We start from the raw sequence: 25,105 nt of genomic DNA, 5'->3' as shown, positions 1-25,105 counted from the left end.
GAGCTTGATCAGCCTCAGAAAGAATGGTTATGCATAATGCATCCATCTGAATAAAGAACAGCAAAGTAAATATAGTCATGTGTGAATTCATAACTTTGCAAGCATATGAAATAGATAACCACCAGCTGAATGAGTGAATCAAAGAGGAGAAAACAGCATCCGTCCCTCCCAGTAATGGGGCCATATCAAACTTTGGATTCTTCACAAAACATCTGTCAATTGACTTTGTCAATATAACCAATATCTGCATAGAAATAATGTTAAAACAATAGAATGGGATCAAAAGATGATGAATTAATCCCACTAAGTTCAAAAGATACGCTACAGAAATGTTAAAACAACGAAAGAATTAAGAATAACATATATGAGACGTAGAAAGAACAGACATTGCGAGTTACACTATCTACTTATGTAAAGTATAATCTCGGAGTCGTACAAGAATTACCTGGCCATATAGAAGCTCTAGTTGTCCCCTTAATGCCTCATATGGCTCTTCAGTGCAGCTAATACAGACCAAATATATAGGGCCTTTCACAAGAAATACTACCTGGGCATTCAATATTCTCTTCAAAATAATACCAGCAGTACAATAGATAATTCAAATAATACATCATCAAGGTAATAGATCGAATGAAAATTTTCAGATTAACACAAATGACACTAATAATGGCAAGATTAGCACCTCTACTGCCCATCTAGCTAATGTAGTATTTTCAGTTAGCAAAAATATAAATGTTTAATGCTTTTCATGTCAAATTCAACCCATAATTCCAATCAAATCAGAAGAACAGAAGGAAAATAACCCTATAGATTGATGCAAAATGTATGCTAAATAGAATGCATGAAAAATTTTACATTTATGAATTGAATTTCTTGTAATTGCTACATTATTTAAACTCACACGCATAGTTTTATTTAAAGTCACACACATTATTCAACCCCTTCAGAAATCCAATATAAGTAAATGAAAGTAATTGGCCACATAGTTTTATTTAAACTATATGGTAATTGCTGCCGAAAAAGCCCCTTAATGTATTTGTTGACTTGTTCCATACGGCTCTATTTTTTCTAAGGTTAAGTATAAAATGACTACAAAATTATAGGGTAAACATATATGCGCATATTACAAGTCAATAAGTCAATAAACATGTTAAGGGGCTCTTTGGGCGGCAATTATCATGTAGTTTTTACGTGATAATTGCCGCCCAAAGAGCCCCTTAACGTGTTTGTTGACTTGTTCTATGCGCCTTATGATTTTTTAAGGTTCCATATGGAATGATTACATATTACAGAAGGAGAAAGAGACAAATAAAAGTTTTTCCCATTAATGTCCGCATTCACTCCAATGCAACTATGAAGTACTATCCATTACCTTCACGCATCAATGCATGATGTCTCCATAGTCTAGCCATACTTCATTGGCTTAGAAGGAAATAAAACGGTAATTAAGCAAATCAGAAAGAAACAGCCCCATACATCACCATACTGGGAAAATTTATTACAGCAAGATATTGATAAAGAATGAAATAGAAATTATCCTTCTTCAACCAACAGAAGAGTTGATGCGGAAAACTTTGATCATTTTACAAAAGCACAACGGTGAACTAATGTGATGGCTACAAGCCTACAATCCTGATGCTCAACTATTGCCACCAGGATGGCCACGGAAAACGGTGATGTAGAATGAAGTTTCAGAATTGAAAGCATGGAAATTTTGACTTCTGATAACAGGCAGCTGAATAATATGAACTCCCAGCAAAGTTTATCAGTCATGAAAAATCTCCGATCCCTCATTACACTAGAATAAAACAAATACCTTTAGAACCAAAAAAAAACTCACCTGATGTCTTCCAGCCCTTACGAATTTGATGCGATCATCACTGTACATTGGATTAAAAACATGAAGTAAGTTTGCATACATGGATTTGATAATAACATACTGATGTACACCCAAAAGAAGGTCAGCAGCATCAAAGGGATAAGATAAGACTTGTTGGTTGGATACATAACAGGCGGGTTTACCCATTCTCAACAAATGATATGATGGCTTGCAAGGTTGCTGAGAATCCTGCTAGCTTATGTTCATCGCCATACCTGAATAAACACCAAACAACCAATATGAGCAGCAACATTTGCACAAAACAACAGGAGTAACTATTTCAACATGTTCAATAGCGATCAATAAACTGCACCTAGAAAATATCGGCTTTCCAGAGTGACTCAATACAAAAAAATGTTTCTTTCGCTTTCTCCAAGAAGCAGATGTATCATCCTGCACATCACTTAATTAATTAATAAATTTCTCACATTAATTCAAAAAATTATAAAATTAATTTCCTAAGGGTTGTTTGGGAGATTTATGAATCAGAAAAGATCGGATCTCACCCTTATTACATTCTTATTATCATATTTATGCTTCATAGTAGCCTCATATTTATCATCTTTCAATCACAAGTAATTTAATAAATTGACGATATGATGTAAACACACTAGTTAGAAAAGCCAAAACAAAGAGAACAATGGGCAGAACTTAACCAGACTCGATTCAAATAGTAGCAATCATCTATGACATCCAAAATCCTACAAAAAAAAACAAGAAGAGAATTCAAAGAAACAAAGAAAATAAAAACAACGCTATCCTCAGACAACCGTCAGAGCGGGTTCCTCACATGCATCGAAATGTAGGTTAAATAAAATAAGTGCTTAGGGCTAGCAAACCGATGGTCCACCACTGCAAGATAGTCCAACTGATCAATCCAAACCCCTCCAGCAAAAGCTCCCAAATCAACCAGCAAACACCACCAAAGCTCAAGAAGAAGAAGTGGAACTTACGGAGAGACGAAAGAGGTTAGAAGCCAAGACGAAGGATGGAAAGAACTCGCAAGTCTTCCCTAGAGGAGAAAGAAGATGGAACAAGCTCGCAAGCTTTTCCAAGGAGAACCGGCAGGTTATAGCAAATTTGCTCTCAATATTCAACTCCTTTTCATTCTCAAAACATCTCATATTTATAGGCAAGAGAGGAGAAACCAAACAGCCATATTATTGAATTCCCACATGAATCCAAGCATCACAAATCACGGAAATCCCCCCAGCATTTCACGGGAAATAGCCCAGCCAGGGACCCGAAGAAGTAGCCACGGGAACCAAAGAGGCCCGCAGAGAACCGAGGCGCCAAAAGACACAAAAAGGCCACCCAGCATGGAAAACCAGCAGCCAACCGGGAAAACCAAGGAGCCATGGCATGGAAAACATCCAACACAGGAAACCCAAAAAACAGCCACGGAATCCCATGGGACAAAGACATATTTTAAAGAAGAAAAGGGGAGGAGAAGGGATAAGACCACTCCAATAATGAATCCAACTTATGAGCTTACCTTAGAGCATTAATGAGCTACTAAGCTTCAGGTCATCATTAATGAGCTAGCAACTAAGAAAATAATCTCAACTCCAATGAACCAACCTCCTCCTCACATCACCATAGGCCCCAAAACCGTGGACCATAAGCTAACCCGTGAACCAGCAGCAGCCAAGGACCAATCGAGCCAGCAAACCAAAGGTCTACCAAGCCCCAAGCACAACCTACCATGATCATTGGATGCTTTCCCATCATTGGATAGCTAAAAAAAAGAAAAGAACATAAAAATATACTAATGTTCAATATAAAATAAAAATACATAATATTTGATAGCATCAAGATATAATCATCATACTTTCAATGTGGCATCCAGTTTGCAGTCATCATATAGCATTTTCAGTTTATCATACATTGGTTTACAATTTTCCTATACCAAATTTGATATTAGAGTAAGTAAATTTTCTCAAAAACTTTTCATTGTGTCAAATTATATTTTCAGTATAAGATTATCTTGTTAGATTCATTATCATTCCTTTGTCAAAATCAAGTTAAAAACATCATATCACCATTCAATAAGTTATTTGCTCACTCACATAGTCGTGTTTTAAATTTATTTACATTGGCAAATCATTCAAGAAAAAGTATTACCATTTACCGAATTTTTTGTTTTTTTATTTCCTTTTCGTGATAGTCCTCTATATTTAGATATATTTATGTCATTTCTAATTTTATTTTTGCATGTTAAGTATGAATCGGTCCTATTGTATGATAGAAAAAATTCCCCTCAAACTTAAGGGAAAAAGTTCTATAAGATGGTGGTGAGACCTACAATGCTTTATAGCACAAAATGTTGGCAACAATCAAAAGAATAGCATTAGTGGATGAGTAGCTTCACTCTTAGAGAGAATGTGAAACGAGTATACAGATGAAAAGGTTGGAGTAGCTCTAGTGGTAAATAAGATTAGAGAGAGTTGCATTAGATGGTTTGGACACATAAAATGTCGGCCTTCTAATGACCTTGTAAGAAGAGTAGATGTATTAAATTTGGTCTATGTTAAGAAAGGTAGAGGTATACCTAAAAAGATTTGGTTAGAAAATATTAAAAACAACATTTTCTTATTAAATGTAAATGAGACTTTGACTCTTAACAAGACACAATAGAGAAAAAGAATTCATGTAGCCGACCCCACATTGTGGGATAAAGGCTTGCATTATCAAAAATGTGACCATAATCATGAAGATGACATCAAACATTTGCAAGAGCAAATTAAGTACCTCACCCTCCTACTCAAGCAAACCACTCAAGAGTTTAGAACTAGATCAAAAAACTTAGAAAAATCACTTAAGAATAAATCATGTTCCCAGCCCAACCCCACCCCTGGACACCCAACTGAGGAAGGTGAAGGTCACCTAATGTCCGGACCCGGCCCGAATACTCGAATTAACGAAGCATGAACAAAAAGGACGGACAGTTGTAACATTCCATTCAAATAAAAAAATTTACTACAACATCGCTATACAACTGAAGAGACACTATCACAAATTTTCTATCAATCTACTCATCAAATCCTTCATATATTTAACATTACATGTTTGCATTTGAGCGCCGCCTTCTATAGACGTATCTCTCTTCTTTTTCAGTCGTTTCTATATTTCTGGAGACTTACTTGAAATATGAATTTAATGGGTTGATTTTACAATGTAAACTTAGTGGATGATCTTTTTATATATAATACTTAAACATGTATTAAAATACAATTCATGATATCTTTCTCATTTCTCATTTATTATACAATATTAAACATATATAACTTTTGATATATGTTTATTCATATACATATATTTTGAAATCATTTTCCATTTCATTTACTCATTTCTTTATATCTTTCATATATATTTCAACATTTATTCTTTTTTCCAATTCATTTAGTACAGGAGCAGCGTTTAAATGTACAAAAGGTACAACCATTTTCATTTTCTTTTCCATTTTCATTTAACGTGCACGGGTACGTTGCTTCCCTAGTCATTACCAAACGGGGGTAAACTTCTGTAATTTGCATGCATATCATTTTCCCTTTTTTCATTTATTCTCATTCATACATTTATGCTCATTTATGTTTCTTATATGTATAGAAGTATCATATACCATCATTTTCACATACCTTCTATATCATCAATTCTATATACCTTCATATTGGTAAGATAGTCAATATATATTTTCAGTCACAATAATTTATATTTATCCAATTTACCATCATGTATGAAATTAAATTTACATTGTCTTACTCATAATATTTTCCAAAAATAAGTTAAAACAATTATATAAAATACTACCTTTAGAATTGAAATGGAAATACAATAAGAAAATTTTAAACAACTATAATTACCCACTTTATTTTCCTTTTCCAATATTTATCTTGTATTGAGAACCTTTAACTATTCACAATAACATAATAATTTAATTAATATTAAATTCCAAATTTGAATGTCTAAAAAAACATTTGATTTCTTCCATATAAAATTACCTCACAACAGATTTCCCTTCCTTGCAAATTTTCTTCTTTCACTGTCCGATTTAAACTTGTAATTCAATTCTTCCTACACGATTAGAAGAATTATAATATTTTCTTTCTCTTAGTTTGAACAGAAAGAAAAAGAATAAGAAAAAAATTTCACTTACGCTTTCTTGTATGTAACTTACCAAATCCAAATGCTCATGCTTTCTCCATCAGATTTTCTTCCCTTAACCTTTACAGAAGATATTCTCCACCACTTAGATAAAAATTCTACAAAATAACTTCATAGAAATAAAAAAATCTCAAATCAAAACCTTCTTCTTCTTTGCCGCCTCTCACGAAAGAACACCACTCGTTTGTGTTTTCCTTATCCACGAATGAAAGAAATGAATATTTCTCATGTTAGTTATTTCCTTCCCACGTACACGATCGTTCGCTCAAAACAGTGAATCGAGCCTTCTGGGTCGCATACGCATGCAAGCCGATCGCAGTCAGTCAAACTCTGCTTCGCCTAGATGCCGCGGTTTTTATTAGAAGCTGGTCGTCCGATTCAATTGAACTAGCCCAGCTAAACCGGCCTTTACACCTTGCTAAACTTTACTCCATCCCTCATTAGACCGCATTATTGTCATCCAAAAGCATACATTATAGGTGACTACGACAATTACTACGAGATGGATAATTCATTCTTTCATCTATCTTGTCAAATCGTGCAACATCTTGGAGAGAGATGATGGTTATACTCGCTACTTCGAGTAGAAATTGTACAGTATTGATCACCATTTCGAAGAACCACAACAAATGTATCAAAATCCCTATGAAGATATCATTTGAAAGGTAAAGGCGCTCCAACTTTCAATGGTCAACAATTGAAAGTTTTTCTTTGATTGGTTTATTAAGTTTAATAGATTTTAAAATCTCTTAAGTAAAAGAAGCTAAACGTTTAAACATTGAGGCACATTTTGGTAAAATGGTTGGAATTTCATTTAAGAAACTCTGCCGTTAAGTGTGCTCATCCCAAAGAAATCCTAGGATAGATGACCTCCTGGGAAGTTACACCAACAGAACAAAACAGTGAGGCCCTTAGGCCAAAGCAGAAAATATCTCGATAGTTAAGAATTTGGGCTGTTATAAATGATATTAGAGCAATACACCAACCGGAAGATGGGAACTAAGTGTCATAAAAGACAAAGTATTACGCCATGGGAGCCACCTATTAAACCTTATGTGGAACAAAATGTTACGTGGTGGGAGTCACAACTTGAACTTATAGGGGTCACCTTTAGAATCATATCTGTCAGGTGGATGATTCTAGGTAAAGATGCTAATGAGGATGTCAGTTATTTAAGTGAGAGAGATTGTGAAACTCCTTAAATAAAAGAAGCTAAACTTTTAAATAGTGATGTGCCTTTTTGGTTTAATTGTCAGAATTTCATTAAGAAACTCCACAGTTAAGTGTGCTCATCTCAAAGAAATCCTATGATGTGTGACCTCCTGGAAAGTTATACCAACAGGACAAAACCGTGAGGACCATAGGCCAAAACGGACAATATCTCGATAGTTAAAAGTTTGGACAATTACACCTTGAATTAGAAATATTACACCTAACTTTTCCTAATCAACTCATGGATGAGATAAACATGCTTTGAATGGTCTATGCTTGTTAAGGATTACAAAGCCCACTTCAATGACTCGTTACAATGTCACCAACCACAATCTCAAATTTTGATCGATTAAACAGATCAAAATTTGTCAAGAGATGTTGATTCAATAGGTTTAATATCTTTTTTTTGGGAAAGAGGTTTAATATCTTGAAAATGCATTTTGACTTGCCACTTAATTTGATCTATACCTTAAGCCCCAGCCTCACATGAGATTTATTATATCTTGAGGTAGTTCTCAACGACATCCCACATCTTCCACCTAATCAGCTCCTAAACGATCCAGTGATTTATTATAACTCGTGCATTATTGTATGGACATCACCCATTATGGATGTTTTAACACATATGCCTTTTTAAGTTTCAAGGCAAGCGGATTGTGTCGAATCCCATGAAGCCCAAAGGTGTTGCCTGATAACAATCCTGAGATTCTTTTGTGCATGCAAAAATGAAATCCCTTCATATCATCAACAAACATGAATTTGAATAGGAGATTGCTGAGAATATCATATTTTCTCTAATTGCCTTGATAACCACAAGTCAACCCACTATCAAATTTTCCCCACCTGAGGTATGTGAATTTTGGTTGGAGTTTCCCGATGGTTGTCAAAAACTCTCATGTGAGCTTAAACCATTAAGGAGCATCTAACATGCTATGACTTGGTGTCTAGATCTTTGCTTCAATTTGCTCAATGAGTATGTAGAGCTCAAATTAAAAGATGATGACTTGGATTTATTTGGTATAGTTTAGTCCCATGCACAATATTTACCATTCTTACCGAGAAGAAAGATTGCACTTGGTGTATGTGCATGGATAGTCACACCATCAATAAAATTATCCTCAAGTATAGGTTCCCCATATTTTGAGTTAGGGTCTGCTTGGGATAGCTTCCTCGCCACATTGCTTTTCAGGCTACAACCACATTTCTATTTGGATATTACTTACTTGTTATTTTCTCATTATTTTTAAAAAAATTTTGTAGTGAGTAGCTGTTTTTTTACAATAAGATTTGCTAATGTGCTGTAGTTGTAAGAAAGTATATATTCGACTTTTATCAAAAATAATATATTTATAATATCTACAACACCTTTCAAAAAATTATTTTCCTCACAACTTCTCAACCACCTTTATAAAATGTTGCAACTATCCCAAACAAATCATTAATGACAAGTTAGATATGATAATTAGCACAGTAATTTTCTAAGGTCAACCACCTTTTACTCTCATATTCCAACCATATGTTAGTCGTGCCCTGCATTGCCTATGAAATTGGCATCAGAGGCATCCTTAAGCATTAAGATCACTCTCATATTCCAACCATATGTTAGTCGTGCCCTGCATTGCCTATGAAATTGGCATCAGAGACATCCTAAAGCATTAAGATCACTCTCATATTCCAACCATATGTTAATCGTGCCCTGCATTGCCTATGAAATTGGCATCAGAGACATCCTAAAGCATTAAGATCATTTGATCGCCTCTTTCCATTAGAAATTAAATGATGTGTTAATCCATATATGATTGTCAGTTTTGCAATATCATACAGAATGGGTTATAGGCGACATCACCTCCTATGACGAGAGTTTGAGATTTATTCTTATCATGAAGCTCTTAAATACTTCAGTAATCAGAAGAAACTCAATTCCTGCCCAAGCAAAGTAGTCCAGTTCCTTCAAGAGTAAAATTTTATTTCTAAGAATTAAATGTGAAGTGTTGATGGCATAAGCACAATGTGCACATTATTACAAACTATAATCGTCAAGGTCATTGGTTTTGACAATGTCATAAGCTATTACCATATATAATTATAAAGACTTTCATCCAATTTACAACTCATTAGTTTCGACCTACTTTGAATTATAAATATCATATATGAGATGACTAGCCCTTTTGAGGGTCATATCTTTGTTTTCCAAATTATTCACTTTGAGATTTTTTTCATTGAGTAAATGAATTCAGAAGGCAATTCTGATCACTTTAGTTATGATAAGACAATAGCCATGATAGATGATAGATTTGTTTGACCTAGCCTTGATAAGGATGTATCTCACATGTCAATGACAAAAAGTGGCAAACATAACCATGTGTTATACACATACCTCCTAATTCCGTACAAAACTTATGAAGGCCTCAAGATGGACTTTATCCTAGGGATGCCCACATTGTTCGGCGCTTCAACCCCATCTTGGCAATCAACAAATTTTCTAAAATATCAAACTTCCCAATATGACAAAGAGTGACAAACATAACCATAAATTATACATGCACCTTCTGATTCCCCACAAAACATAGAAGGCCTCGTACAGACTTTGTCCTAGGGTTTCCCCACATTGTTCAGCGCTCCAACTCCATCATAGCAATCGTTGCAAAATTTCTAAAATAGCAAACTTCATTCCATGCTATAAGCCCTTGTATGCTTCTTATAGAGCATCTAACTTATTTCATGAGATAGTTCGTCTAAATGGACTTCCCAATATGATTTTTTATAGTCATGATATGAGATTTATGAGCTATTTCTAGAAAATTCTTTGGAAAAAATCTGATACAAAACTTTTATTTCCATGATCTATCACCCATAAACTAATGGTTAGATTGAAGTTGTTAATAAGATCTTTGGAGACTGGCTCAAGTGCTTATTGATCGACCATTCTGCTAGTTGGGAAATTATTATTCTTATAACACAATTTGCGTATACAGATAAGATAATAGGTCTATTAGTACAAGTCCTTTCCATATTGCCACCATGGTTTAAAATTGCGTATACATATAAGATAATAGGTCTATTAGTACAAGTCCTTTCCATATTGCCACCATGGTTTAAAATTGCGCAATAAGAGTCAGCACAATTTTAAATTTTTAAGCCTCAAAGCCTACGCAATGAGAGCTGTCATTGAGGTGTACGCCTCAATTTCACTGAGGCGCACCTCGCCTCATGTTTTAGAGGCGTCCGCCTCTTAAAATTTAAAAAAAAAAAAAACCTAACATAATATATATCTATCCGGTTTGGCCCCCCCACCCCCGTGCGTCTTCGGTCATTTCCGAACTGAAACTAGGTTTCTTCTCCCTTCTTCTTTGAGCGACATTTTCCCCTCTTCCTGAGTTCCTTCCATTCGACCAGCGTCGGCTTCCTTCCACCGTGAGTTGCTCTTCGCCTATTGCTTGGAGTTCTCTTCTACCGCAAGTTAGGCTGGAGTGTCCTTCGACCGACCACTGAAAGCTCTTCTTCTTCTCAGTTCCATTTATAACCTTATTGTTAAATATAAGATCGATCCATTTTGCCATAAGGACCTCCATATTCTGCTGAGTAAGATTCCACAATCGGTCTGTCTGTTCGGTACCACTTGGCATTGCTCGATATCACCAGTTACATGCTCGGTACTGCTCTGTACCACTCGGTACAACAATGCTCGATACCGCTCGGTACATGCTCGGTACCGCTCGGTATATTTCCATACAAATGACTTACGAACTTTAAAAATAAGCAAAACTTCAAAATTACTCTTAAAATTACAAACCCCCGCAAGGGCGCTACCCCTTGACCCCGCAACCTAACCGGGCAGGTCGAACCCCGCCAGGGGGCAGCTCCCCCTTGGACCCCCGACTACCCGGCATATTGCTGTATTCATCATCTTTAGTAATAGCTGTTAGTGTTAGTTTGCTTCTTCATGAGTGCATGCTTTGTATAAATTTTCTTAATATAGAATAAGTGACGCATTATGTTTAGGAGTTTGATATATTGCACTAATATATTCTTCTCATAAAGGATGGTCAGAAGTAAGGATAAAGCTGCATCAGGTCATAGAAAAGATCCAGCATAGAAACATAGCACTCAGGTGGATGTAGAAGGAAGTAATAAAACATATATTTATCTAAAATGCAATTATTGTGACAAAGTTGTGAAGGGCGGTATGACTAGGATGAAGGATCACCTTTCAGGGTCTCACGAGAATATTGTTTCATGCTCCAAAATTCCTGATACTGTAAGGGAGGAGATAAAGTCATACATGAATAAGTCTACCACATCAAAACATCTTGCACAGAAGTAATTTGAGAACAGAGTTGATGTTGGCTCTTACTGCAAGAGCTAGCACAGCGTTAGGGATTTATCTTCTTAGATGAAGCACATTTCATCTAGGGGTGCTAGAGGGTCTATGGATCATTATATGGTTGACACATCAGATGATAGGCCTCCTACTACACAGAAGATGGCCCTAAAAAATGCAAGAGAGGCACGAAAAAGAGTGTGCAATGATATAGGCAGATTTTTCAACAAAAATGCAATTCCATTTAATGTTATAACATCACCTGCCTATTACAACATGATTCGTTCAGTTGGAGCATTTGGGAGAGGGTTCAAACCTCCAACCATGTATGATTTGATAACATGGATTCTAAAGGAGTTGGAAATCACTCATAAAAGCATTAAAGAAATTATGAGAACTTGGGCCCAAATAGGAGTAACAATTCTGTCAAATAGGTGGTATGATATCAAACATAAAAGTCCGACCAACATCCTCATTAATAATCCTTATAGTACTGTGTTTTTAAGGTCAGTTGAAGCATCTGACCAGGTCAAAGATGTTGTGTTCATATTTGGATTATTAAATAGCATTGTTGAGGATGTTGTAAAATATTTGGTTGTACAAGTTGTGACAGATAATGCAAGTGCTTACAAGGCTACAAGTAAAAAAACTTATGGAGAAGAGGAAAAATCTGTACTGGACTCCATGTGCTACACATTGCATAGATCTAATTCTTGAGAAGCTTGGGGAGCTACCTCAACATAAGAATGCATTTACTAAAGCAAAAAAAATAACCAAGTTTATTTACAAACACTCTTGGATTCTAACTCTTATGAGGAAATTTTCAGAGAAAGAAATTCTAAGGCCAACAACAACAATATTTGCCACCACTTACTTGAACTTAGAGCGCATGTTGGATGCTAGACAAACTTTAGAGGCTATGTTTACATCTACACAGTGGTTGAGTTGTGCTTGGGCGAAGAAGGCTGGGGGAAAATAGATTAAAAAGATTATTTTAAATGATATATTTTGACAAAGTATCTTATATGTCATTACAACCACTAGACCTTTAGTTCAAGTTTTAAGGATGATGGATGCTGAGAAGAAGCCTGTAATGGGTTTCATCTACAATGTCATGGATGAAACCAAAGAGATGAATGCCTCCAACTTAGGAGGCGAAGAGGGAAGCTTTAAAAAAATTTGGAATATTATTAATGATATGTGGGAGCTACAGCTTCACCGGCACTTGCATGCAGCTGGCTATTACCTAAGCCCTCAGTATCAATATGCAGAGAACAAGTCTACAAACCCTGAAATAAAGTTGGGATTGTATCATTGTATGGATCGGTTAATAAGTGATACAACTGAAAGATCAAATGCTGACATGCAATTTGTATCTTTTAGAAACAAAGAAGGCTTTTTCGAATTACAACAAGAAAATGATACAATTGTCAAACAATCTCTAGATAATTTTATTTAATGTTTTAAACATTTATTTAATGTTTTAAACATTTATTTAAAAGTTATTTTTCGCGCTAATTAAACTCTCTTATATAAATATTAGTTGAGTGGTGGATTCAATTTGGTGATGGGACTCCAGAATTGCAGCGTTTGTAGTGAAAATTTTGGGCTTGACATGCTCTTTATCTAGCTGTGAAAAAAATTGGAGTACATACAACCAAGTAGAGAAATCGTTTGTTGACATTCAGGATCAATTCACTGGTGTACATTATGTACAATAAGAGACTCAAAGATAGGAATTTGAAGAAAAAAGGATTAATTGATGATGAAGATCCTTTGCTTTGCGAGAAAGTGGCATCTGGTGATGAGTGATTTGTAGATGATAAAGTTGAAGTAATGCCGTCTGAATTACAAGATGAAGATTTAAATATTGATTTCTTTAATAGTCTTAAAGCATCTATATCAACCACAACTCAAGAACAAATCAAAAAAGGTATATAAATAATATAGTTTTCTTAGACTTTTACTAATGTATTGTAATACATTATTAAAAATAAATAGTGTACTATTATTCATGTTGATATTTTTCAAAAATATTTAGGGAAGAGGAAGATAACTGATATTGAGGAAGAAGGAACTGATTAGGAGACATTGGACTCTATAGGAGAGGAGGAAGGGAAGAGAGCAGTTCATTATAATGATGATTTAAATGAAGAGACCCCCTTAGTGATGACAGGGTTGATGACTTATGAGTTCTTATGTGATATGTCATTGCTATTTATTTTTGGAATTATATGAATACTGTGATTTGGGAAAGATGGAGTTTGAGTTGAACTATATTTCATGTTGTCTTATTATTGAGATATTTTAATTTCACTTCATATCTTGTGCATTTTATGTTTTATATATTATTTATTCATTAGTATATACAAAATTTATCATTTTCTGTTTACACAATCTTTTGATTTTGAGGCTTACGCCTCAGAACGCCTTGAGGCTTAAGCCTCGCCTCACGAATGTAAAACGCCTCAATACCCAATTACGCAATTTTAAACATTGATTGCCACTAGATATGAGATAAGAAAGCCAATTAATCTTATTGACCTGCTTGTTTCACATCGTTCTAATATATTTGCATCTATATTCATGCCAAGTAAGCTTTAACTTACATCAACAAATTCAACAAAAGCTTATTTTAAGTTATGAATAAATATAAGGTTGATGATGATGAACACAGGTGATATATATGTTTTAATGATGCACACTTGATTTTAATTGATGTTGGACTTAAAAGAACTTCAACTAGAACTCTTACAAAGTTGGCCCTCAATAAATTTGATCAAGGGACATAAATAATAATGCCAATGAAAAGTTCTTCCTATTGAGACTAGGATTTCTCTAATGTTTAACGTGCCTAATTTAAACTAAACTATGGAAAACCTACATGTAAATAGTACAAAGATGTAGGTTGATTCTCCTTTGTTTAATCTTGAGCCATCCCGTCGCCAGAAGCCCCACAATCCATATCAAATTTTAAAGCACCAAATCATTACCACAACAGATAAAGCATTCAAAGATACACAATTTGTTAGCAATAACTTTCTCCACTTGAGAAGTCTTAGCTTACTTTTGACCAGTTGCACTAGTTTAGCCTACAATTGCTATAAGAGTACACAAATTTTCATTCTCTATAACAGGATCCTTCGAAGCAAGAAAGTAGTGACACAAGGCAATAGATTTTCATCGCCATCCTAAAATCTAGTTCTCATGTAGTTAAAACATGTTTGGTCATTTTATTTTTATTTTTCTTATGTAATTTCTTTTTTAATCCTTGTGTTGTCAAGTAATTGAGTCATGTGGCGTAGTTTGGGTCTTTATATTATTAGGCCATTTTTATTTTTTGGGCCTTGTGATGCCTTATGCCATGTAAAGATGGTTTAATGGACTTGAGTAATGAGCCAGCATAACCATTCTATCCCTTATCCTAACCCAAATTAGTCTATTTTGACCATTATTTTAGGCTTCGTTTGATTCGGTTTATGCTTAACATAAAAAGGAGTTTTAGAAAAGGAGGTTGAGAAAAAGCCGTTCAATAAAATGGAATTTCAATAATGAGATATGTTTGACTAATATTTTTAAAAGTGCTTATTATTAATACTTGAAAGTAATTTTAAATTGTTTGTTTAGGAGTTCTGCTTTTGAGATTTTATTATAAAAGACATTTTGTGACCGAAACTCCGTTTTGTGACCGAAGAAGCAGATACGAAAAGAATTTTATAACCGCCGAAAAAATGATGTTTATTAAAAAGGAATTATTGTTAAGCTTTGATTCCAAACAGTAAATACTAATTGATTTCGGCGTATTCAAACGGAAACGAAGAAAAAAAGCCTAATCAAATGAAGCCTTAATCACTGTTTAACCATCATCATCAAAGCTACCTTCGTGTCACCACTTTGACTTTCCAAGGCATTTTTTACTGGTTGGATTGTTCATAAAGGTTGATTTCAACTCATCCCTACTTCAACATTGGTTGCCTTAAATCCATCAAAGGTTATATAACTCGTATGTTTCATTTCTTATTTGCTTTTATAAGGTCATTTAGGATAATTAAAATAACTATAATGTAAATCACCTCACACTCATTACATTCTTATTATCATATTTATGATTCATATCAGTTATATATTTATCATCATTCGCTCATAAGTAATTTAACGATTGGTTTTTGCATTTAATTTGCATTCATCCTATAGAAGTTTGCACTTATAATATATTAGTCTGAAGTTGTCCTTTATCAACCCTTAATTAAATGCAGATTGTTGTATAGGATATTTCTCCACCACCTAAAAAATCAGCATACCTCAATTCGCAGCCGCAGACAATATATTTACGGCCAAAAGTTACTCGTTCTTCGGATTAGTTTCCGAACTTCTATACATGGTAATCGACTCTGACAACGACGACCGGAAAATAATCCAAGTTCAAAAACCTTAAACATATAGAGAAAGCAACCTCACGCACCTCATCAATACGCCGCTTCCCTTTATCCCAATCATCGTGCAACACCCTCTCGCCGCTATCGGCCGCCTCCACGGTCCCGCTGGAGCCGCCACTGCTTCCCCTCTCACCTGCGTATCCACTACTGCTGGGACTCGGTGGCGCCTCCCCGTCCATCTCCAATCCTTCTATCAATCCAATTTTCCCTTTGGACGATCCCTCTCGACCCCCCGTGACCATGCGCGGCGGCGAGGCCTCCACATCATCAGGCTTGATATCCTCTCTGGCGTCGTAGAAGTCCGCAGGCAAAGAGCCATTTCTCTCAAGACGCACCCCCTGGGGTACATGGCGGGAGTCCTCCAAACTTAGGTAACTCAACCTCATCTCGTCCTCGGATAATTGAGGTTCAGGAGCGCCGTTAGTGTCAGGATCGGAGTCCATGGAGAGCCGGAAGGGACCTTAGGTGGGAACTAGGGTTTGAGGGCGAGGAAAACGAAGATGGGATTGGAAAAGAGGAGTCTTTGTGCCATACCCGTCGTTCTCTCCAAGACCCCGAGCAGAAGATTACTGCCGTTTACCTTCAGATCCCTCACACAGGAGAAAAGGCCGGTAAGTTATGGGCCTGTTAGGAAAATGGGCCCAGCCCATTCAAACGTTCAGTTTGTTGCTTGCTTTTAATTCTATTTTGTTTTGTTCTCTTTTTGTTTTCTTGTTGTTGAATATTTACTATGTGGAAGCAAGTGATAAAATTTTAATCTTCTAATCAGATCATTATTTGGATTGGATCATTTTTTTAGTGTGAATTATCATTTTCAAGTTTTAATTAAAATTAAAACTAAATAAATAATTATTTTAAAATAACACTAAAATAATAACACATGAAAAATATGATATGCAAGAGGTGCTTTTTTTTACTTATTAAGATGAAGACACATCATATGGGAATATAATAATTTAATAAAATTAATTTAAAAAAATATTCATCTCATAATGCCATTTATAAGTTTTAAAAAAAAACTATTAATGGTATCAAATAAAAAATATGCATTATCATGAATTCTTATTATATCATGTTTATATATGTAGGCATATAAAATATCATTAATTTGTTTGAAAAATATTATTTTTATTGTAAAATAAATTTTGAAGAATTTTTCTAATTGTTGCAATATATTTTAGTATATAATATGGGACTTCTAATTCTCACATGTAGAGTAAATGAAATACATAATGTTTGAAAATTTTTGCATGTAATTGGAAGAAAAATGTGGGGTAAAATTATAATGCATTTGATATTTTATATCTGCTTTATTGTCAATGTATTTAAAATTGAACCAATTAAAGTGAATTCAAAACATATCGTTTGTGTTATGTTTTGTCCACCACCACTATGACATCCCTTAAGGAAAAGAAACTAAACTTTAAACATCGAAGCACATTGTGATGTAACAGTTAAAATTTCATTAAAAAACTCCGTAGTTAAACATGCTCATCCTGGAGAAATCCTGTGATGGATGAGAAACTACACTAGCATGACAAAACCGTAAGTCCCTTAGACCAAAGTAGATAATATTTTAATAGTTAAAAGTTTAGACTATTACAAATTGTCATAATACCGCCCGGAAGATATAAACTAAGTGTCATAGAAGACGACGAAGTATTACGTTATAATGTTTTGAAATCTAATTTTAAAAAATTATTCTTTTATCTTTTAATAACAACAACCAGAATTATTTAATTTCATTAATAAAAAATAAATATTAGCACAAGCAACTATTAGTTAAAACATCAATATTCACATTTGTATTCATTTTTTAAAATCATATAAAAAAAATTAAGGGAATAACTAAAAGCTGCACATCTTTTGGGAGATAAAAATGGCAGCTTTGCCGAGCTGGTTCTCATCTCTTCCGACGCAAGTTCGTGTTTTTCTCCAAAATCCACCTTTTTACTCTTCGTAGAATCATTGATTTGATCTGTTTTCAATATGTTCATTTCAGCCATCGAAGCACGCCTTCTGCAGTTGCCCTAGAGCAATTTCATCAAGAGATTTTTCGACTACTCAGAAAGGTTGGCTGGAACTTAGTTTATTTCTTTTATTCATTATGCTTATAATGTATGATACATTAACTTGGTAAAACCTAATTGGATAATAGATGCCATAAGTTTCTTTGTGAATTCTATTAGGGGTTTCAAAAATCATGGTTGTAACATGTAATTAGTGCATTCGATTATTGGTGTTGAAAATCATTGTTCTTTGATGGAATTCCATCGCTACCATTATTACTAAAAACGACCACAATGAAAACATTTGTGATTTTGAAACATGGTTATGCTACTTAGTCTTTCTCTTGGGTTTCAGACTGTTCCATAAAAAGAACAATTTTGGTTGGATTGGGCGCACTCTCCACTAATTTACTCCTAGCAAGATTTGCTCTTGCTAAAGGTATCAACGTCAAACTTTCAGCCACCCACTTAGGATTTTTTCTGGTAGGCTTTTTGCTACTTCTTAAAGCAGTTTTCTAGTACAACTATTTTAATTTTTATACTGAAAAGTTGTTTTAAAAAACAGTAAAAAAACCGCCCCAAATGGAGCCTTAATCTTTCTCCTTCTATCATAACGTATGCCAATTCACTGCTCGAGCAATTGTGCATATGTACATATGTGTTTTTAGTTTCTTTATTTAAAAGTGGTAATGGTTTGACTTCCAAGTGAATGTTTGTGTAATAGATAAAGGGGAGAGAGAGAGAGAGAGAGAGACGATTTTTCATGTGATTTGTATATAGAATACATGTTTTTGTTTCTATTTTACTACCTACTTTTCTTGTTTCACTAAGAGCAAAAAAGAATTGAAAATATAGAAAATAGTCAAATACATTGACTTAATAGAGCCCCCAATTTTATACAGCTTCACTCAAGTCATAATGTCATGTTACTGCTGCTACAAATTTCACTATTTGACTATGGAATATTACAACTCTAATTCCTTTATTATTGATATAAGATGACACCCCTAATTTATAAAGAAAAAACTGAAAAAGCCAAAAAAGCAATAATTTTTTTTAAAATGTCATTAATGAAATAATAATAATCTAAAATATTGGATACCTTTTCAAGGCTCCCTAACCCTCTTCTAACCGAATTTTTATTGCGTCCTCCCACCTGACGTAGAGATACGTCCTCCCACCGCCAAAAAACTCGGTTTTTGCTCAGTATTGCTAGGTATTATTTGATAATAACGAGGAATATCATCATGTGAAGACCAATACCGAGTTATACCGAGCAATACAAAAAAATACCGAGTTTTTCCTAGGTATTTTTTTTTGTTTTGCTCGGTATAGCTCGGTATAACTCGGTCGTATTGGTCTTCACATGATAATATTCCTCGTTATTGTTTGGTATTGCTCGGTATTTGCTCGGTATTTCTCGTTTTTTAGCGCGAATTTAGCTCTGGGAGGACGTATCTCTACGTCAAGTGGGAGGACGCAATAAAAATTCCTTCTAACCGCTACAATGCCCTTACCTCAGGTCTTCCAGCTACTATTTATGCGCAGCACATTTTCTCTGATACAAAAATTTGTTTCTTGAACTCAACGTTTACTTCTACTATTGTAACACCCAAATCTTCTAATTTTGCAGAAGCACCGAACAAGTATAAACCTTTTGGATCTTACTGATGGATATTCGTATGTCTACCCCTCAGATTGGAGAGTATGTTTGCAATACAATTAATAGGTGAACTTTTATTGTTAAGTTATTTCTAGTTTCCAGCTTTTGAACTCATAAAAACAACTACTAAGATTTTATTTGGGACGTCTTTTTTATTGCTTCTTAAAACAACTTTCTAGTTTAAAAATTAAAATTTTTATAATAGAAAGCTGCTTTAAGAAACAATAAGAAAGCCATCCCAAACGAAACCTAACTATAAATTTGAGATATTTGATTTGCTTATGTATGCATTTGATCTAGGACTTCGACTTTCGGGGGCATGATTCAACATTCAAAGATCGCATAGCAGCACTGCAGCATGTGAGGGTTGGATTTATTCCAACTACTAAGAATGATATTCGTGATTTGGGTCCAATGGAAGAGGTGATTCACTGACCCATATTTAAGAAAGAAACATATAGACCTCCATTTCTAGAACATTAAACATGGAATGGTTTTTTTTTATGCCTGCAACATGGTGTTATTGCATGGATTCTTAAGCTTTACTGGAATATTCTAACCAATGTTTTGAAGAATAATTTGGGTTGCCTCTTGATGTAGGAACATCATAGCTATTATTAAGCTTAAGGACTAGCATACATTTAATGTTCTAGATAGTTCTATTTTGCTCTATAAATAGCTAGCTAATGTAAGGGATTGGGATATTATTGATGAAATATATTTCTCCTTGAAGCTTTTAAGCTTGTGTTTTTCTTGTTCCCTGGAGTGAGATCAAATCCTTCAAGCAGGTTCGATTCTTATGACGATCCAACTACATCAGTTTGGTATCAGAGCCTGGAGCTTGCGAAGATCGATAGAGTGCAGAAGAAGGTCGGCTGTCGATGACGATCGAAGTGGGAAAGACAACTCTCTTGCAACAGGTCTACGAAGATGAAATGATAGAGGAATTTGATCTTAAAATGTGGGTTTGTGTATCCAACAACTTTGATGTGAAAAAAATCATTGCAGATATGTTGAAATCTCTTAAAATGAATAAACCTCTATTGGATACACTTTATGCACTTCAAAAGAGTCTTAAATCTGAGAAAATGTCAAAAAGGTTCTTACTTGTGCTGGATGACATGTGTCATGAAGAGGAGGAACGGGATAAAACAAAATGGGAGAATGTGCTCGCCTCTCTATCTTGTGGAATTTGGGAAAGATATGCTAATTTATATCCTTACATTGATCTTGTTTTTGCCGTTGATTTCATGAATGATTGGTTCTGTGCCAAGAACTCATATTCACCAACCAATTGACAAATTGAAATGCTAGTTCAATTCAAGGATTCCAAAGCTGAACCTCCTCACTTGGATTGGGGAAAGCCTCTTGATGTGGTAATTTTAAAGTCTGCATTCAAAGTCTTCGATCCAGGAATCTGTTTGCTACCCTTACCTCCTAATAACGCGCCTCAACGGAGTCAAGCTTTTTGACACAAGGGGAGAATGATGTAGGAACATCATAGCTATTATTAAGCTTAAGGACTAGCATACATTTAATGTTCTAGATAGTTCTATTTTGCTCTATAAATAGCTAGCTAATGTAAGGGATTGGGATATTATTGATGAAATATATTTCTCCTTGAAGCTTTTAAGCTTGTGTTTTTCTTGTTCCCTGGAGTGGGATCAAATACTTCAAGCAGGTCCGATTCTTCCGACGATCCAACTACATCACCTCTGACCAGGTTATTTATTGAATAGGTTATATTTGATTTAGTCAAAAATGTATATGTTGCGCCTACGCAGAAACCAACCATATTTGACATGCAGGAGGTATGTTTTTTTGTAGATTGCATACTAACATATTATATCTAATTTTGCTTGATAAAAATGAAGTTTTTGTTGAATTTGATATATTTTTCGTTGGAATTTAATTTATATAATTTCCTTAGAAAATCCTTGCTTCTTGAATTCAGACATACTGGAATAGCAATGCATATATCATCTTAATGTAGCATGCTAACTACAGGAATTTTCTTGCACTAATTCTATTTCGGCTAAAATGACAAATTTGGCTGTTTGTCATTGTTTTAGTTCCAATGATTTGAGAGTAATGTTCTTCTTTTTATATGTTTAAAAAGGTGTACTTGGACAAAAATATCACAAAGGAAGCGAATGTCATTATAAAATAATAAAACTTCATGTTGGCCATAGGTTTTGACAGTAGATTCTTATGTTGCCTCCTTGAACAATAAAATCATTTTTAGGATGTTTGAAGAAAAGCAGTTTTCTTGGAATGATAGTTAAGGTAGCTCCTTAAAAAAGCATTTACATGAATATTAACTTTCCTATTTTATTAATAAAATTAATTACTTATATTTTAATTAAGTTTAGATACTATATTATAATTATATTTATTATAATCATTCAATTAACTATTATTAGTGTAACAATAGTATTCTACCAAACAATTAGAACTCTTACAATACTTTAGACAAAAACCATAATATATCTTATCAAATCATCATTCATTTTATTTAAAAGCATGGCACATCATAGCGCAAGACATCAATGTTCCAAACAAAGCCCTAGGCGAAAAATAAAAACAAACAAGAATTCCATCATTGCTTATCAGATGCACAAAGCGCAAATTCAAGCATGTGAAAATATAATAGTTTGGGATCACTTTTAATTTTTATTTTATTTAAAATAAATAAATATTTAATTAATTTATATTTTAAAACAACTTTGTAGTGTTTTGAAAATAACTTTCATATCCAACCAATGTCATTGGTTATTGCTACAAATGTTGTCGACCACTGCTACCTTCATCTCATCTCCAGCTATTATTGTTGTCTTGTCGATGATGAGGACAACCACTACATAAATCAAATTATTTAATATTTAATAAAAGAAATAGTAAAAAAATTTCAAGAAATGAAACATGTTTAATTTATGTCAAAAATATAAAGAAAATAAAATTAAAATAAAAAATAGAAGTGGTCTTAAAAACACCCTAAGCAAACATTAAGTAGTCAAGGAAACATTGCAATTTGCAAAGTTCCCAAATGCAACTTTTTATGTTTGACAACTTTCCTTTAATTTTATGGTTTTAAATAGGTAGATGTTGATTTAGGACCAACTTAGTTACTTGTAGATAGAATATATGGTTTAAAAAATGGTAATTTGATTTTCATTCATTTTGTATATTAACAAGAAGTTATCATTTTTGAGTGATTCTTTAATTTAAAAATTAATCCAACTCATGGAATTCAGCAAATTCACACTTATACATAAAAATATGCTTTCTAGCTTCAACCAACCAAATGAGCCCTTAAACTTTGGCGAGGTTCAGCATTCTGAAAATATGTCCAAAAGATATGGAGTATAGACATCCTCTGGTTTATTATGTTTCAACAATGGTGATCAAACCGTAATAACATGATAAGGAAGTGTTTCGATCCATATATAGCTGATTCTTCATCATGTATCTTAAATATCCTTTTTACTCTTAAAGCGCACTATTGATGGGAAAAATTACTGGACCTTTGAGTATGAACTTGAATCTTCGGGCTTCGCTCGTACCGCTTTTGTAACCATAGCCATTGGTAATGGTATGCATCATAATGATGATTTTAATTTTAGGCTTTGTTTGGGATGGTTTTCTTATTGCTTCTTAAACTAACTTTTTAGTACAAAAATTTAAATTTTTAATTAAAAGATTGCTTTAGAAAACAATAAGAAAATTGTCTCAAACGAAACCTTAGCTTTTTTAGAATCAAAGTTATGAAAAACACTCATCATTTTAGATTCTTCTTCTATACTTTTTCAATTATTTCACGTTAACTTCATAGCCTTACTCAGTGCTACTTTGAGTGTTATATTCAAAATAAGAGCTTTTTGCATCATGATTGTCATTTTATCATTTGCAAATACCAAAAAAATTAGGAAAGTGAGGGTCTTAGATTCACAATCTTGGGAAAGAGTTTGAATAATGATTCATTCCTTGATATTTTGAATACATAGAAATGTTTAAAATGTTTTTCATTTTTAAATGTAGGCGAGGAACTCGAGCAGGTAATTGAGTAAGTACATAGGAGATTCTAGTAGGAAATTATAAAAAGTTTTGATTTAACACCTGAGACATAGCATAAAGTAGTTTTCATATTTATGAACAAATTTAGGGGCTATCTATCAACATTGAGAGTCAAGAAAAATTGTAATTTATGTTTTATTACACATGAATCTGATAGAGGATTAAAAATTTTACTACTACTACAACAACAACAACATGAAGCCGTTGTTCCACTACGTGGGTTGGCTAGATGAATCTTTTCTCTCCATTGTGTTCTGTTAAAAGTCAAATTCTCGTTTTAAATCTAATAAAGAAATATCATTTCTAATATTTTCTAAGCAAGCCTTTTTAGGTATGTCTCTACCTTTCTTAATATAAGTCAAATCTAATATCTCAAATTTCCTAACTGGTTCATCAGAAGGCCTCCGTTTTATGTGACCAAACCATCTAAGGTGATTCTCTCTAATCTTATCTTCCGCTGGAGCTACTCCAATTTTTTTGCGTATATGCTCATTTCGTATCCTGCCACTCAACCACCTGAGCATCCTCATCTCTGCAACATTTAACTTAGTATTATGCTTCTCTTTTAATGGCCAACATTTGGCACCATAAAACATTTTAGGTCTCACCACCATCTTATAGAATTTTTCCTTAATTTTGAGGGGGACTTTTCTATCACACAATAATCTCGATGCATTCCTCCACATCAACCATCCAACTTGGAATTCTGCTGATAATAAGTTCATAAAATGTTAGGAGAAGCAGCTTAAAATTTGCAACCTTGACACTGTAAACCTTTCTCAGATTTATTTATTTATTTTGTGTTATAAAGGACGCTATTACACATTGGTTGTTGGAGCAAATCAAAGGAGATGGAGCAGGTTAAGAGATCTACTCAAGGTGGGGTGGCAGACTCTTTCAAAATTCTTGACATAAAGCCAACTGCAGTCTGATGTAATAATAGCTATCATTTTTCTTCGTAACAAATAGCTCATAATCATGTAAACCTTTTGTGAGTATATAAGTTGTTAAGAGCTCAGAGAGATTTCTCTTCAATCAACGGCCGGGCATCTAATAATCTATGTTATAACAATAATTATGATTAAATCGTTCACCGGCCTTAAAAAATAACAATTATGAAAGCTGTCAACAAAACAAAGTCAAAATGTGGAGGTTCCATTTGTTCTGTGCTAACTAATCATTCAATAAATGTAACAATTTAATTGATCAATGCTACTAACCACCACCACATTGTTGGCCACTTGTCATGGGAACAGATACGATTTGTGAATGCTGTACCAGCTGGAAATTTAGAGCAGAATTACACTTGTCAGTTTAAGCTGTAACAACAAGCCTTCTCACTGCTTT

The 25,105-nt window shown here is 34.0% G+C and overlaps 2 protein-coding genes across 11 annotated transcripts in view; one reads left to right on the top strand and one right to left on the bottom strand.

Moving 5' to 3' along the window:
• LOC110107264 (vacuolar fusion protein MON1 homolog) overlaps positions 1-16,604 on the bottom strand; it is a 63,046-nt gene extending 46,442 nt beyond the window's left edge. For all 10 annotated transcript variants that reach the window (XR_002304335.2, XR_003700302.1, XR_003700303.1 and 7 more), the window contains exons 1-6: positions 16,039-16,604; positions 2,193-2,272; positions 2,023-2,094; positions 1,841-1,880; positions 446-547; positions 123-244 (exon numbers count right to left, since the gene is read on the bottom strand). Coding sequence is in view for 5 of the 10 variants with exons in the window: in XM_028693735.1 (XP_028549568.1) it covers positions 123-244; positions 446-547; positions 1,841-1,880; positions 2,023-2,094; positions 2,193-2,272; positions 16,039-16,455 (833 nt within the window). In the remaining 5 variants the exon portion in view is untranslated. The remainder of the gene's footprint in view (positions 1-122; positions 245-445; positions 548-1,840; positions 1,881-2,022; positions 2,095-2,192; positions 2,273-16,038) is intronic.
• Positions 16,605-17,886: 1,282 nt separating this feature from the next.
• On the top strand, positions 17,887-24,690 carry LOC110107265 (photosynthetic NDH subunit of lumenal location 1, chloroplastic). Its single transcript, XM_028693737.1, is given in 10 exon segments — positions 17,887-17,933; positions 18,015-18,084; positions 18,377-18,460; positions 19,655-19,679; positions 19,681-19,726; positions 19,985-20,107; positions 21,424-21,495; positions 23,180-23,276; positions 24,570-24,640; positions 24,643-24,690. Coding segments are annotated over 10 exon segments (678 nt in total). The 5' UTR covers positions 17,887-17,891.
• The last annotated feature ends 415 nt before the right edge of the window (positions 24,691-25,105 follow it).

Source organism: Dendrobium catenatum, unplaced genomic scaffold (genome assembly GCF_001605985.2).
Source record: "Dendrobium catenatum unplaced genomic scaffold, ASM160598v2 fragScaff_scaffold_43, whole genome shotgun sequence".
Lineage (NCBI taxonomy): Eukaryota > Viridiplantae > Streptophyta > Magnoliopsida > Asparagales > Orchidaceae > Dendrobium > Dendrobium catenatum.
Note: the sequence above shows the minus strand (reverse complement) of the source record. Positions and strands in the feature narration are given on the sequence as shown.